Source organism: Oryzias latipes, chromosome 11 (assembly GCF_053564925.1).
Source record: "Oryzias latipes strain Hd-rR chromosome 11, Olatipes_Hd-rR_3.1".
Lineage (NCBI taxonomy): Eukaryota > Metazoa > Chordata > Actinopteri > Beloniformes > Adrianichthyidae > Oryzias > Oryzias latipes.
The window spans coordinates 5,053,834-5,068,616 of NC_136247.1; the positions used below are offsets into that span (position 1 = coordinate 5,053,834).

The window sequence follows — 14,783 nt, forward strand, 5'->3', positions numbered from 1 at the left end:
TCTGGTCAAATGCTTTTATTTTGAAAAAAAATCCGCTGAAATTATTGTTCCCATCACAGTTTGAACAAGGACCTTAAGACTTCACGTGATTGGAGAAAAATGTTCCCTTTTTTGTGCAACATCATCTGAGAGTGAGAGGGGTTTCAAACTCCACTGCTGGATGGAATTTTCAAAATAAACTTCCTTTCTGACACAACTTCATAATTGGAGAAAAATCTTTGAAATTTAACCCCTCAGCCGTTTGAAAGAAGTTAATGGAAACACAAATCCCTGTTTCAGAGGTAAACATGACTTTCTGTGTGTTCAATGAGTTTTTGTGGAGCTTTAATAAGGAAACATTAAACATGATCAAGATTGGAGATGAGTTTTCTTGCTTCTCGTGACTAATAACCCAGATTAATGAGCATGATTTGCCCCTGTGATCGTTCCTCATGAAGCATTTGAGCACCTGAAGGAGGAACTGGAGGTGCGTTTCCACAGATTCTGGGTTGGATGTTATCAGATGGATTAGTTTATTCTGCAGCGATCACGTGGCCACAGCTGAGATGAGTCGACCTAATTACTGCACTTTTTCAGAGCGCGTGGACTCGCCGCAGACTAGGAGCAGGAAGTGACCCTGGTTTACAAAGAAGTGACACAGGAAACTGAGACATGTGCAGAGGCCAGGGGTGCAGGAGGGGAATGCGCGTCGTCTGAACAGCTGGATTTTTGGCATTCTTCATTTTGGCGTTGAAAGTGGAGGAGCCAGTGGGGCAGAAGGACGGGAAGTGGAGCCCCTGCAGGGTGGGGGGAGTCGGGGCAGAGAGGAAGACTGTCCTGCTACCTTCTTCTCCTTCAGGCCAGCTTCAGAAACTGTTCCACCGAGTCTGCCTCCACAGCCTCTGCAAACATTTCATAATTCTGCAAAAAAGGAAAACGTCACATGAAAACAGAGAAATGATTCCAGTTGGGACTTCCAGCTGAAATAAGTCTAAAGCAAAGATGTCTTCTACTCTGACAGACTGTTTCTCCACATTATCACGTTGCTTTTACGTCTTCTGGCCACCAGATGTTGCTGTTCTTTATTAGCCCAAAGCATCAGAGCTCTGATGCTTTAGCAGGGATCCCCAAATCCAGACCTTGAGGTCTGGTGTCCTGATGGTTTTCCAGAAACCCCCCCTTATTTGCCGCTGATTACCTGGATCATGTGTGTTTAGCCACTAAGGAGCTTCAATGGCAGGTTGGTTGGAAAACATGTAGGACACCGGCCCTCCAGGCCTGGATTCGAGGGCCTCTGGTTTAGAGCAGTGGTTTTCTTTTCAAACTTTGAGTCAAGGTCCACTTTTTCCTTGACAAAAATCCTGCGGCACACCAGCAACCACAGATTTAAAACATTGGCGTATTGATTACAGCCTCACATGCATTGTCTGTAATAATTGAGGCACAGAAAATTTGAAGTTGCAGCTGTTTTCCTAAAAGTTTTCAATAACATTCAAGTAAATTAGTTGAAAATTTTACCCCCACCAGTTTAATAAAATGCAATTCCATGTAAACTTCACAGAAACCAAATAAAATAATGTTCTTTCTAAACTGTCATTTATTTATTGAATTTTGTGTGTGTTTGCAAGAGCAACTGTCATTTTGGGACAGATATATAATCACTGCATGCTTAAAGATTTTAAACTAAAAGACCAACATTATTTAGATATTTTTAAGTTTTGGGCCTTTGAGGAAGGTAGTAAAGCGCTTACAGCCCCTTTTCCATTACTAGAACATTCTGGATGGTCACATGTCTTTGCTAAAATCAAAGTGTTTCCACACATTGGACTGGAATGATAGTAAAATAAACCTACCATGTCTCAATCCAGATCTCATTTTCCATGATCAGTTATGGATTGATCTCATTTTAGAAGTTTTCTAATGGTCATTTGATCACCAACTTGTCACCAAATGTTTACTGTGTTTATGCCATGCAGCCCATCACAGCAGGCCTTCTGGAACACGGTGCCTGCATTCTTCGTCGAGGTGCTTTATGTCAGGTTAGATCACAGAAGGGTGTGGGGGAGGAGGAGGAGGAGGATTCTTCCTCGGATAGAGGCTCTGCCTCAAATTCTTCTCAAGAACCTCCAAACTAAAAAGCTGAGCTACAAAAACCATCAGAAGGATTTCCGCTCAGAGCAGACGAGGCTCGAGTACCACCAGAGATCCTGACCCCCCCATGAGGGGGAACCGATCCGCACAGTAGCATCAGGTTTCCGCTGCACGCCTTCATTCTTCCCCTCCTTCAAAGCGTGAGCTTGGCCCGGAGTGCTGGGATCCAGGATGAGCCTCCGTTTCTCACTGAACAGCTTCAGCAACACAATTCCTGGCAGGAAGCCGACGGTCCTGCGGACCGGTCCACTTTACACGTGCGGCTCTATGTACAGCCCCGGACGGACCGGTCCACTTTACACGTGCGGCTCTATGTACAGCCCCGGACGGACCGGTCCACTTTACACGTGCGGCTCTATGTACAGCCCCGGACGGACCGGTCCACTTTACATGTGCGGCTCTATGTACAGCCCCGGACGGACCGGTCCACTTTACATGTGCGGCTCTACGTACAGCCCCGGACGGACCGGTCCACTTTACACGTGCGGCTCTATGTACAGCCCCGGACGGACCGGTCCACTTTACATGTGCGGCTCTATGTACAGCCCCAGACGGACCGGTCCACTTTACACGTGCGGCTCTATGTACAGCCCCGGACGGACCGGTCCACTTTACACGTGCGGCTCTATGTACAGCCCCGGACGGACCGGTCCACTTTACATGTGCGGCTCTACGTACAGCCCCGGACGGACCGGTCCACTTTACACGTGCGGCTCTATGTACAGCCCCGGACGGACCGGTCCACTTTACATGTGCGGCTCTATGTACAGCCCCGGACGGACCGGTCCACTTTACATGTGCGGCTCTATGTACAGCCCCAGACGGACCGGTCCACTTTACACGTGCGGCTCTATGTACAGCCCCGGACGGACCGGTCCACTTTACACGTGCGGCTCTATGTACAGCCCCGGACGGACCGGTCCACTTTACACGTGCGGCTCTATGTACAGCCCCGGACGGACCGGTCCACTTTACATGTGCGGCTCTACGTACAGCCCCGGACGGACCGGTCCACTTTACATGTGCGGCTCTATGTACAGCCCCAGACGGACCGGTCCACTTTACACGTGCGGCTCTATGTACAGCCCCGGACGGACCGGTCCACTTTACACGTGCGGCTCTATGTACAGCCCCGGACGGACCGGTCCACTTTACATGTGCGGCTCTACGTACAGCCCCGGACGGACCGGTCCACTTTACACGTGCGGCTCTATGTACAGCCCCGGACGGACCGGTCCACTTTACATGTGCGGCTCTATGTACAGCCCCGGACGGACCGGTCCACTTTACATGTGCGGCTCTATGTACAGCCCCAGACGGACCGGTCCACTTTACACGTGCGGCTCTATGTACAGCCCCGGACGGACCGGTCCACTTTACACGTGCGGCTCTATGTACAGCCCCGGACGGACCGGTCCACTTTACACGTGCGGCTCTATGTACAGCCCCGGACGGACCGGTCCACTTTACATGTGCGGCTCTACGTACAGCCCCGGACGGACCGGTCCACTTTACATGTGCGGCTCTACGCACATGGATGGAACCATGTTCTGAGAGTCCAAAATCTCCAATAAAAAAAAAAACAATCCGAGTTTCCCTAAACAGAATTCAACAATTTTCTTTGATTTGTGTAAAATTTTTTGAAGCGGTAAAACTCTTACAGAGACCGACCATGAGAAAAAACACTGATCCAAATATTAAATCTGTCTTTTTGGAGTCTAAAAACATGTTTTTTTCCTTTTCTGGTGACTTTATATGGATGCCATTTCTCCTTTTGTGCCATTTATCTCATCATAAATATGTATGAATACATGAGGGAAGTCAAACGTTTCTGCTTCCACTAATTTTAAACGTAAACTGGACATAAAAGGTGGAAGTTGAACGCTGTCAGAGCAGGAGGTTTGGATCAAAAGCTGTTGTTGGATTTGATTGACATTAAAAGTCAGAAACTACAAAGAATCAACACATTTCTATCAAATGTCACTTGTGTGGATTTTCCTCACAAGTGTGAGGATCAGAATAAAAAGCACCGCCTGAATTCCTCCACTGAGGCTCTGGAGCCTCATGCAGTTCTTCGTCCCTCCATTGTAGGTCTGCAGCTTTGAAGACACAAGCTAACATTTGAGTTTCCCGTTTAGATTCTTAACTCATCCGATAACTGATGGTGGTTAAACATTGAATATACTGTCAGTTATTTTTTAGGAGCTTAAAGTGCGTTATCTGATCTGCTGCACATCAGAGGCAAAGGTCTTTGACTGTAGAACTGCATGCATGTGTATAAAATTTACACCAATGTTGTCGTGTTCATATGCAATGGTATAAAAAATGAAAATAAAAAAGGATGCATGATAGAGAACATGCTGTGTTTCATGCATTTTTTTATTAAAGTGAATCTGCTGCAGGGTGTATTTTATTTTGAAAGGAACTAGTATTTGCTGCTGTTTGATGTAAAAGAAGTTCAACTTGAGTTTCATAGAACGATATAACACTGTTGTAAATCTTTAAAAGCTACATTTTTATAAATGAACATATATTTTCTAAACGTTGAAGTGGAACCTTGCAGCTCTCACTTGGTTTAGCTTAGTGGCCCAAATGGTCGTTTTAGCGCTGGAGGCTGCAGACCTCTGGGTCAGGAGACACAACCCAACACAGTGACAAAACCACAAATGTGTGGTATTTAAAAGCCTTGTGAAGCGTATCTAAAGGCCAAAGACCTCACAGAGTTTCAGACTGATGCTTGTCAGGGTTTCTAAAGACAGAAAACCGCGTCTTCTGGTGTTTAAAACCGTCGTGATCTGAACCCGGCGGGCGGCGGTGAGGACGCCTGTATTTTTAAGTAGACGCCGTCTCCCCAAACAGCAGCAGCCGCGTCAAACCGGCAACACGGCCTGTTGCGAAGTGTCTCCTCACCCCGCAGTACTGGTCCTCGTTGAAGAGCTGGGGGGGGACGGCTGTGGGGTCTCCCGCCTTGCTTCTCATCTCATCTCGCAGCTCCCCCCCCACAGAGATGTCGATGAGCTCGTACCGGATGCTTTTGCTGTCCAGGATCCGCATCATCTCTGCCTGCTGGGACTTCACCTGCAGAACAGGAGCCGAGGTCAGACGCCACCCAACGAAAACGGACCCCCGCCCAACCCAAAGCGCGGCGCCGTGTATCTGTAACTGCTGGGAGATGATTCACAGACATGCGAGCAGTCTGCTATCTTTATGACCGGGGGGGGGCGACAAGCCCAGCAGGAAGTGGAAGAAGCGTGCAGACGGCCACGTCCCAACCGTCAGGAAAGCTTTACATCCTCAAACTGGAGAGGAACCGCTTCATCTTCCTGAAAGCTGCCAGACAACTGCAGAGTTTCACAACGTCGTGACAGAAATGAGTTTGAATGAAAGCCGTCCACAGTTAAAGTCCAAACAGACCATAAATCTGCACAACGGGTCACGCTGGGCTGTGGATCACAAACACTGAGGACTGAAAAAACCCAAACAATCCTCATTTAAGGCCACAATGCTGACATTTTTCTCATTTTTGAGATGATGATGCTGCAGGAGCACACACACACAAACACACACACACACCATTGATGAACACCAGATGCTGTAGGACAACAACCCAGAACCCAGAACTCGGTCCTGAATGCTCACATCATGTCAGCGCCCTGGCTTCTAAATGTAGTTAAACTTTAGCTCTAAATGCACAAAGTTTAGGAAAAGTTCGTGATTAAATGTCGTATATTATCCTCGTTTTAAGTCAATTATCTTCATCGTTTCTCTGCATTGTTGAAGAGTCTTCTTTCTTTCTACATTCCTCTCTTTTTATTTGTGTTTTTTATATAAAAACCGGGTTTATTTTGGCGCACACAGATTATGACAGACTGAGGAACCGGAAGTGTGACCTCTCCACTCCGATTTAAAGCGCTTTTAAAATCGTAGCTCGGTACCATCTCGGTTCGGTTAAACACGTGTGTGTGTGTTGAACCGGTACCGCCTTCCGACCGCGCTAAAACCCGACAGGCGGCAGCAAAAAGCGCGGCTCCGGTGAAAGGAACTGATGAACTTCGGGGTATCCCTCCGCGCACCTGCCGCCGAACAACCGCCCTGACTCGGAGGCAGACCCGCGCAGGCCCGGTGAGTCGGTTCGGAGGAAGCTGCTGGGTGTGTCTGCTGGACCGCAGCTCCGCTCGCTGCTGCCGCAGAGGACCGAGTCAAAGCACGGCGACGTTAAGGCTGACGTCCGCGGGACTCACCGTCCGGGAGGCGGTCACGGTGGTGTAGTACAGCTTGATCCCCATGGCTCCGAGTCCACTTTGCTTGTGTGGTTCCGCCTGAAAGCTGTTCCTCTGGTTCCGGTCAAAATGAACTGTTTTCACCGGAAAGGGGCCTGACAAGTGTTGCTGTCAAAATAAAAGCCTCCCAAAAGGGACAATATTTTCTATTGACATTATTTACATTTAAGGGATTTACAGATACAATTACAGTATCTCACAGCCCCTACCAGACAAAATTAATTTAAGTTTAATTTAATAATTCAATTAAGTTAACTATACTTCTGCTTAAATCTTAATCATCACACATTTTATTACAATTTTAACCATAGCGCTTTGAGATTTATTTTCAAAATGTAAAGCACATTCTTTCTAAATAAAATGTATTATTATAATTATTATGTGATTTTCATCAGTTTAACACAAGTCATGTTTTGAATATGGCCTTTTTTCTGTCAGTCATTAGTGCAAAATGTTGTATTAAGTAAATCGAGTTAGTCACCAATCAATTCATAAATGTACATTTCTGCTTAAAAGATGTTTTATTCTCTTGTTTTCTATAGAAGATTTCATGTTTGACTGCTCAGAGTCGGATCCTACATTTAATCTAAAATATTAATTTGAATAAATGTTGTTCTTAATACCAAAAGATAAAGATGGCTTAAAAATGACTGAATGAGCTCATCTCTGAAAAACTCATCTGATCTCAGATTAAACAACAAAAAAGCTGCTTATGAATTAATCATTAGTGAAAATATAAGACATAACAGCTAACAATTATTTGTCTCATTTAATCTAATTTTGATCTTACCTGTATGCAAAGAAGTTCTTATTTGAAATGTTTACAGCAATTGCACTATGTTCCACATTAGCATGATTGTGAAATGAAATTCATAAACATGGACAGAATTATTTATTATTATTCATTCATCTTCTTTAGAGTAACCAGTGAACCTCTGAAGCATGTTTTTGGACGGTGGGAGGAAGCCGGAGAAAACCCACGCATGCACGGGGAGAACATGCAAACTCCACACAGAAAGGCCCCCCACTGGTGTTCTGGTTCAGGTCCCCCAGCCAGGACTCCTATATTTTAATTAATTGTGTAAACCAAAAACTATTTTCCAAATAATTTGCAATTTATGATTCAAAGAAATGAAAGAAATGACCTGCATGTACTATTAATATTCAATTTGAGGGATACTGGATCTGTCATTTTCTTCTTGAAATTTTTTTTTTTGCTTTAATTTTTGTTTGTTTTGATTTTTCAATATTATTCTGTTTTGTTTTTTTTGTATATACAAAAAACTTTAAGTATGGATTATTTGAAAAAGGATGTGATCAAAAAATAAAATTTCAAAAGGTCTGCCTCTTATTCTGAAATTAAATCAGGAACAGAAACTGGTGCGTTTCATATTGGCTTGCTTGCTTCACGAGGACCGAACACAACTTTATGAGAAATGTTTTTGTTTATTTATGTGTGTGTTTGTTTGTTTGTTGTACCCGTTGGCTCCGTTTCCTGTGTGGTTCAACCCGAGCACAGGAATGTGTTTATAGATAACACGTAGCTTTGCCTTCAGCATGTTCGTCGACTTTATAGCAAAAAGGGTTTTCAGACAAAATCTAAAGTTTCTGGTTCAGTATGTTGGAGGGAGATTGCAGATAAATCGATTAGGGTGAAAAAGCCTCTGTGGGCCCCTGACATGACCTGGGAGCCTCCAGCTAATCTCAACATCAAGAAAAGGTTCAAGCAACTCAGGAACATCTGCGTCTGATCAGGGTGTGGTCCAGAGGTCACACAGCTCATTCTCTCCCTCAGTTCTCACATTTTCATTCCTTTCTTGGTGTTTTGTGGTTTTGCAATTGTTTAAATGACCTTTGAAGTCTTCTGTATACTTCATTCGAAACTTTATTTGTTCTTTGCAGAACTTTGGCTTTGTATAGATCTCCTGTCCATGTGTGTGTCCCCACACACACACTTTGAGAATGGTTGTTTGCGCTGTAGCTGTAGGCGTTTCGAGCCTCGTTTGGGTTCGCTGAGCTGAGAGGAAATTGAATTACAGGAGCTGAAGCAGGCTGTGTGACTCCCATTGAGAGCTGGATGGGAAGAATGTGGGAGCGAGTCCAACCATTCGGCTGATGCCGGGGATTTGCTGAATACTGGGTCAGGTTACAGCAGCACACACAGCAAAAGCCCTCAGAGAGGGAAATGTGTCCACGCTACGAGTGGGATCACTGATCTTGTCTCCGTTTCAGACTGAAGGCAGCAAACCTACTGGAAAACACCAGTTTACCTCACTGCAGTGAGCCTTTGACAACACTAGAGGGCAGCAGAGGGACCTGACCCACAGACGAGCCTTTAACACCAAAAAGATTCTTGGAAAGGGCTTGGTGAATCTGTAACTTATTCAGGACTTCACAGTTTTCTTTCTCTCAAAAATGGGTAAGGAAAGAAGAGATTTAATAAATGATGCAAACAGTTATTATCAAACTGTTGGAGAAAGACGTTTTTCAGGTGATACTTCTTTCCCTGAAAGCTGCCTGATTACAGAACATTAAAACTAAAACTTTTTCCACATGACTGTCTGTTTAAACCCAGGAGTCAAATCAGTCACCTGTGTAGGCCTGGGTTTGTGGAGGCCAGCATCACAACATTTAGAGATCAAATGGATGAAGATGGCTACAGAAGAGCTTCATTTAAAGACCCACCTCAATGAAAATGGTGTTTTTAACTTGTTCCTGTGGCATTTTTCTGATGGTGGAGGGCATAGACAAGAAAAATAAAGATTAAAATTGCATTTCTGAGTATTCATTTATTCAAATTGTTGTAAATCCGGAAGCATACAAAAAAGTGATGTCAGAGAAAGGGCACATATGTGACGGCTTTGTTTTCCTCGTCTGAGCTGGAATCTGGATCTAAACTGTACGGCTGGATAGCTCTGATACTGCTCACCATTTTTGTTGCACCGCTAATGTTAGGTTGGGGGTGTGATGGGCTGGAAGCTAGCAGGAGAGAGTGTAAACAGAGAGCTCTTAGTAACTGGAGGGGAAAGGGGTACGGGGTTAATCCAGTCAAATGTCGTGCCCACAACTCAGAGGTGAATTTTAATGAACTGCTGCTGCTCTGCAGAAACTATGTCCTAGAAAACAACACATCATAATAAAAAGACCACTGAGAACACTTTGAAAATGGATCAAAAGATGATCAGAGTGGGACTTTAAAGATTTCTTTAGTGCCCTCTAGTGGTCAAAACAGCCGGACACTTCCCTCATCAGTCTGGGGGGAGTGCAGCTGCATTTGAATGCCTGCTGGTATCCAACATATTCATATTTCAGATGATTTTTAAAGATAGATTGATGGTGATTGACGGCTGTTCACACATTTATCTTAAAATACGTTTTCTTCTAGACCTTAACCTCTACTTTCCACAGGTGAAGATTATTCCCCTACAACTATTTTCTGAATCTGAAACTCCTTCAATGTTTTGAATGGAGGATCTTCCTCGTTTGTTTGACATTTGGTCCTCCTCACAGTCTTCCTCTCCCACCAGTCTCAGGCCTTCATCAAACCTGGACTCACTGAGTTTAAGGCTTCAGATTTCCCTAGTCTGCCTTCAGCATCATTTTAATCATCTGTTTGATCCGTAAGATCAGCCTTCAACCTCTAATCTGACCAGGAGCAGAGAGGAGCTGAACTGGCTTAGAAACACTAAAGGAGAATCAGTCTGATCATCGTTTGGTTCGGATTCCAGCTCACTCTTCCTTCTTTAACCCTTGTGATATCCTATGGGGTCAAGATGACCATTGATGTGTTCTCCCTACCATGACAAAGGTGGATAAAGGTGGAAAGATTTCATGTAATCCATGGACACCAGTGAAGATCACAAATCATTGAAGAAAAAAGCTTCAGAGCACTGTCTAGTGGGTCTAGATGACCCCACTCCCAATGGTAAAGTGCCTAGGATAGCACAAGGGTTAATCCGTTAATAAAAAACCCTTTTATGGGTAAAAGAAATTTCAGCAAAAAAAAACTTATGTGAACTTAGAGAAATGATTTGCTGCAACTGATGTGATAATCTGTGCATGTTCCGCTCTATGAAGGTAAAATCTTATAAATGCATGCAGGGCCTTGTATGCTTAATTCTAAAAACAAGAGCGTGTGCCTGAGTGAAGAACTCCTGATGCCGCCTCAGTCAAAAATCTGACCATCAAGACAAGACTTTAGCTCAGAGGAGCTGAGAGGATGCTGCTCGCTGCAAACCAGCGGACAGCACAGACTCAGTCTGCTTTGCAAATTACCACCATGTGAGCCTGACATGAATGTAGATCAGAGCTGAAGCCTGGCTCCAGGGAGACGGCGCCACAGGTTGCCATGGGGACGGTTTTCCCTTTGAGACGGTCTTTGAGATGAGCCGTCACGTTGAGCTTCTTCGCATCAAGCGTGCACAGAGCAGAGCTGCATGTCTGCAGTGCAGCAGAGGTCCAGCTGCATGGAGAGGTCACGCTTATGCTCCTTTAACATGAAGACCCCCCCCCCCCCCCCCAAAAGCCTCAGTGGAGCCAAAGCCCGAGAGACGAAGGCGTCCCACAGACAGAGGACGGGTCTGTTCAGACTGAGGCAAACTGAGAGTAGAAACCCTCAGGAGCTGTCAGGCACACGTGTTGCTATGCCTAAAACTCTTAAACATTTTGATGTTTAACTAATATTTTGGATGATTAGTGGAGATTCGGTCAGATTCAGACTGAGATGCTCCCGAAGAAGGAGATGCAAGTCATCAAGCACTAACTGCACTTCATTACTGGGACAGGGGTGGTTAGCACCGGGGGGGGCAGTCAAATCCATAAATCAGTGTCTGAAAGGCCTATATCATGCCAAATCAACTTTTATAAACTTTAAAGTGTACTATATCCTTGACTATATTAATGTGAACATTTCTGCCATTATGATAGGAGCATTTGTGTAGAAGCGTACTTTCTTTTCGTCTGCTGTATTTTATTTATTCACTTCATTGCATATCCAGCTTAAGACACCCCTTAAATTGTTAATGGATTGCGATAGAAAACCTTTGATGTACCCAACACATCCTGCCTGGAACTGGTTTTTCTTTTCTCCGGCTGTTTTCATTTTATTTTACCTTTTTTTTTTACTTATGTATACATTTCTTTCTTTTTCCCATATTGCTGGGATATAGGGGCTGGTTCTCCTCTTTGCTTGTTTGCTTTTGATTATGTCTTTTTTATGTACTGTCTTGTTGTGTATGTGGTGGTTGACAAAAATTTAAAAAATAAAAGTTTGAAAAAAATAAAAATAAAAGAGTACTATAATGTTATTTATTCACAAAAAACACCCCAAAGCGGTATTTTGATCCAAATGAGGAGAGGTGGGGGGGTGGGCCATGCTTTCCAATTGCTGGTTGCTGCCTCCCCCTTCAGAAATATAAGGGGGGGGGGGGGGGGTTGGTTCGTCTCTGTAAATTCCTGGCACCTCCTTCAGTAAAGGTCTTCCTAATAGAATAAATGGTCTTCCTAGTAATGTTTTTTTACTAAGCGTTCCGTTCAATTGCAAACTAACAGATAAATCTGTAATTTTTCTGTCAATATTTGCCAAGGAACATTATAGATGTTTACATTTGTCTGGGGTCATATTTGTTTCAATCCTTTAACACAGGAGCTGTCACTAGTGACAGGAAACAACACACATTTTCTGAATTACCGTAACTCTGACCATTTGTACAATCTAAGATATTTCCAGCAGATTCTGAAAGCTTAGCGCTGATATGCATTCTCCAAGTTTGTAGCATAAACTCTGCTATTGCTTCCAACAAGGACTTTTGGGAAAAGCTAAGTGTGTGTCACGCCGACCCCTAAAGGGAAAAGCTGAAAGGTGCACAAACAAACAGAGCTGAATAAATCGACTCCCTACAACCCCATCCTCCCCTGGTAACACCATCACGTATGTCTAATGGATGGATGTTCTTAAGGCGGTATGTCTCTTTTGGTGTCAGGGGATTTCTGGAGCCTCTCCCGGCTACTGGTGGGCAAAGGTGGGGTACACTCTCACATGGCCACACAATCACTTCCCCACACACACTCACACATGGGAACAATTTGGATTAGAGCCTGGTAAGAAAAGGGAAACTCCCGGCCTTGAGGGCATGATATCCAACCTCTCCTCATGACTGATTACCTGGTTCAGGTGTGTCCAGCCTTTAGAACAGGACAGGGGAGGAGTCCCTCTAGGCCCAGAGTTGTATTTGAAGCTTCATTTTCCATTAAAAACAGATGTAAGGAAAAGACATTTTTATACATTATTACTTTTGCCAGAACCTCCTTTGTGATGCAACAACAGTCACTTTTAAAGGTGATGCTTCTTCACACACAAAACAGCTGCAGTGTTCTGTCCTCCAGGGGGCGCTCCACCTAGTATGAACCAACACACTGAAGAATAGTCTTTCAAAGTTTAATACTTTGAACTTTAATAGAACAAAGGCAGAGACGACCAGTGCAGGAGTTTAGTACATTCATGTAACGGTCAGACAATCAGAAAGCACAGAGTTTGTGTCAAAAACACACTTTATAGGTCTACGGTCGTGGTCCCAAAGGTAAAGCTTCTATTTAATGTTAAGGCTCCTGGCAGTAAAGTAAAGCTACGAGGAATGAGAAGATAATCTGATGTTTCAGTGATGGCACTGCAGCAGAAGAGCTGAAATCAGATTTACAGATCTGAGTTCTAGCATACTTTACTAAACTAGAACCGTTTTCATTTGATCCCTAGTGAGGAACAAACCCTCTCTGTGACATGGTTTCATCATAAAACACTTCTACAGGTTCTTGAATGTGGAAATCTGTTTGAGGTCATGTATGAAACCACAGTGGATTCAGACGCCGTTTGAAAGCCTTGTCGTGAATCAGGAAGGAAAAGATCGGTTTCTGTTTGAGACATCACACTGTGGGAAGGACTTCCAACTGAAATCTCTCTGATCCGCTGACATTTTCAGGTTGAGGGTTACTGAAACAGAAATCTGCTGTCGATTGGGTTTAAACTCAGGATCCGTAAGGACTGAGAGCGACAGAGGCTCCTCTGACGTTCCCTCATTTTGTTGCAGATCTTTGCTTATTGTAGAAAAAAAACTAAGAGCAAACAAATGACAGAAAATCCATCCGTAAATATCCTTTCAGGTAGTTTTTGAAAAATGTCTCCATGCACTTTTTGAGACAGCTCCTCAGCTGTCATCCAGGTCCTCTTTCATGACTGTCATAACCAATGAGTTCTACTGCATTATTATTATATTGCATCCAATATGGCGTCCACCTTTGCAGACGCAACTCTAGCCTATGTCATTGGTAATAACGGACGTGTCTTTGCTCATGGACGATGGCCTCATTTCCCAGCATTCCCAGCTTCACCGGCCACAAGATCTCCTCAGGTTCTTCCTGTTAAGTCGATCCCCCTAAACCTGGCTTCCTGCCCTGCGGGGCGTCGGGACGCCGTGTTGCTTCAGCAGAATGTTGGTGTGCTTTGGGGTCAGCTGGGTTTCAGCGTGAAGCTCCTAGCTGTTTAACATGCATGAGACCTTCTCTGTTTGGGTCGCTCCCCGCCGGCCTCCACCAGAGTTTGCTCATCACTTCGTCTTCCTGCTGCAACTTCTCTGTAAGAGCGTTGCAGCCGGAGGAAACCAGCTCTCAGCTTTCACAACTGCTCCCTTGACTAAATCCATAATATTCACACATTCAAAACCCGAAAACTCCAAGAACCAGGGCAGGTACCTGCTGTGCTCAGGGGCAGGAGTCACTGCCCCCTCAGCTTCTGAAACACAAGAGCACTTTTTCTAAAAAAAACAACAAAAAAAAACACATCGCTGCAGTGAAACGGCAGGTCTCCATCTTTCACAATAATGTGAGATTTTACCAACAATAATGTTGGAACTTTTAAAAAAAATCTGACAACAAAATTAAATTAAACTTTTCCCTTTTAAAAATACCAAGAAAAGTAGTGACTTTAGTACTCAAAATAAATACTTGTACATTCTAGCAGCTTTTCTACATTTTTCTTTCCCCAAAAATAACAAATCCAGCTGAAAAATCTGCTGCCTGTTTCAGGATTTTAAAAAGGACGTCACCTCAAAAAAAGTCAGATTTGCTGTTTCAAAATCCACATAAATCTGTGTACTATATAAAAACTTGAACACATTGAGTTTTTTTATCATTTTAACTACATTTACTAAGTTCTACTGTCTGTATTTATAAAAATGTTTAACGTGTGTGTGTGTGTGTGTGTGGGTGTGTGCGTGTGTGTGTGTGGGTGGGTGTGTGCGTGTAAGTGTGTGTGTGTGTGTAAGTGTGTGTGCTTCTCCTTCACACCAAATCTAAAGGTGAGACCGAAGTGAAACTTTTGGA

General features: G+C 44.1%; 1 protein-coding gene and 1 long non-coding RNA gene across 3 annotated transcripts; one reads left to right on the forward strand and one right to left on the reverse strand.

Moving 5' to 3' along the window:
* On the reverse strand, positions 1-6,525 carry sh3bgrl3 (SH3 domain binding glutamate-rich protein like 3). The gene is made up of 3 exons (XM_004074248.5): positions 6,372-6,525; positions 5,041-5,208; positions 1-900 (listed from the first exon to the last, which is right to left on the reverse strand). Exons 1-3 carry the CDS (start codon positions 6,414-6,416, stop codon positions 835-837), a joined length of 279 nt encoding a protein of 92 aa, XP_004074296.1. The 5' UTR covers positions 6,417-6,525; the 3' UTR covers positions 1-834.
* On the forward strand, positions 5,757-9,184 carry LOC144995129 (uncharacterized). 2 transcript variants are annotated; one of them, XR_013658762.1, is made up of 3 exons: positions 5,757-6,252; positions 7,330-8,829; positions 8,986-9,184. It is a non-coding gene; the product is annotated as an uncharacterized LOC144995129 (long non-coding RNA). The 2 variants fall into 2 exon arrangements; XR_013658761.1 differs by having other exon boundaries at positions 7,330-9,184.
* Positions 9,185-14,783: the final 5,599 nt, after the last annotated feature.

What these genes read in the sequence shown, in the direction of transcription:
- sh3bgrl3 (XM_004074248.5), bottom strand. Translation starts at nt 6,416, where the DNA reads ATGGGGATCAAGCTGTACTACACCACCGTGACCGCCTCCCGGACG. An exon ending in CCGTGACCGCCTCCCGGACG is followed by an intron (nt 5,209 to 6,371) that starts GTGAGTCCCGCG and finishes CCTGTTCTGCAG; the next exon opens with GTGAAGTCCCAGCAGGCAGA. An exon ending in ACGAGGACCAGTACTGCGGG is followed by an intron (nt 901 to 5,040) that starts GTGAGGAGACAC and finishes CCTTTTTTGCAG; the next exon opens with AATTATGAAATGTTTGCAGA.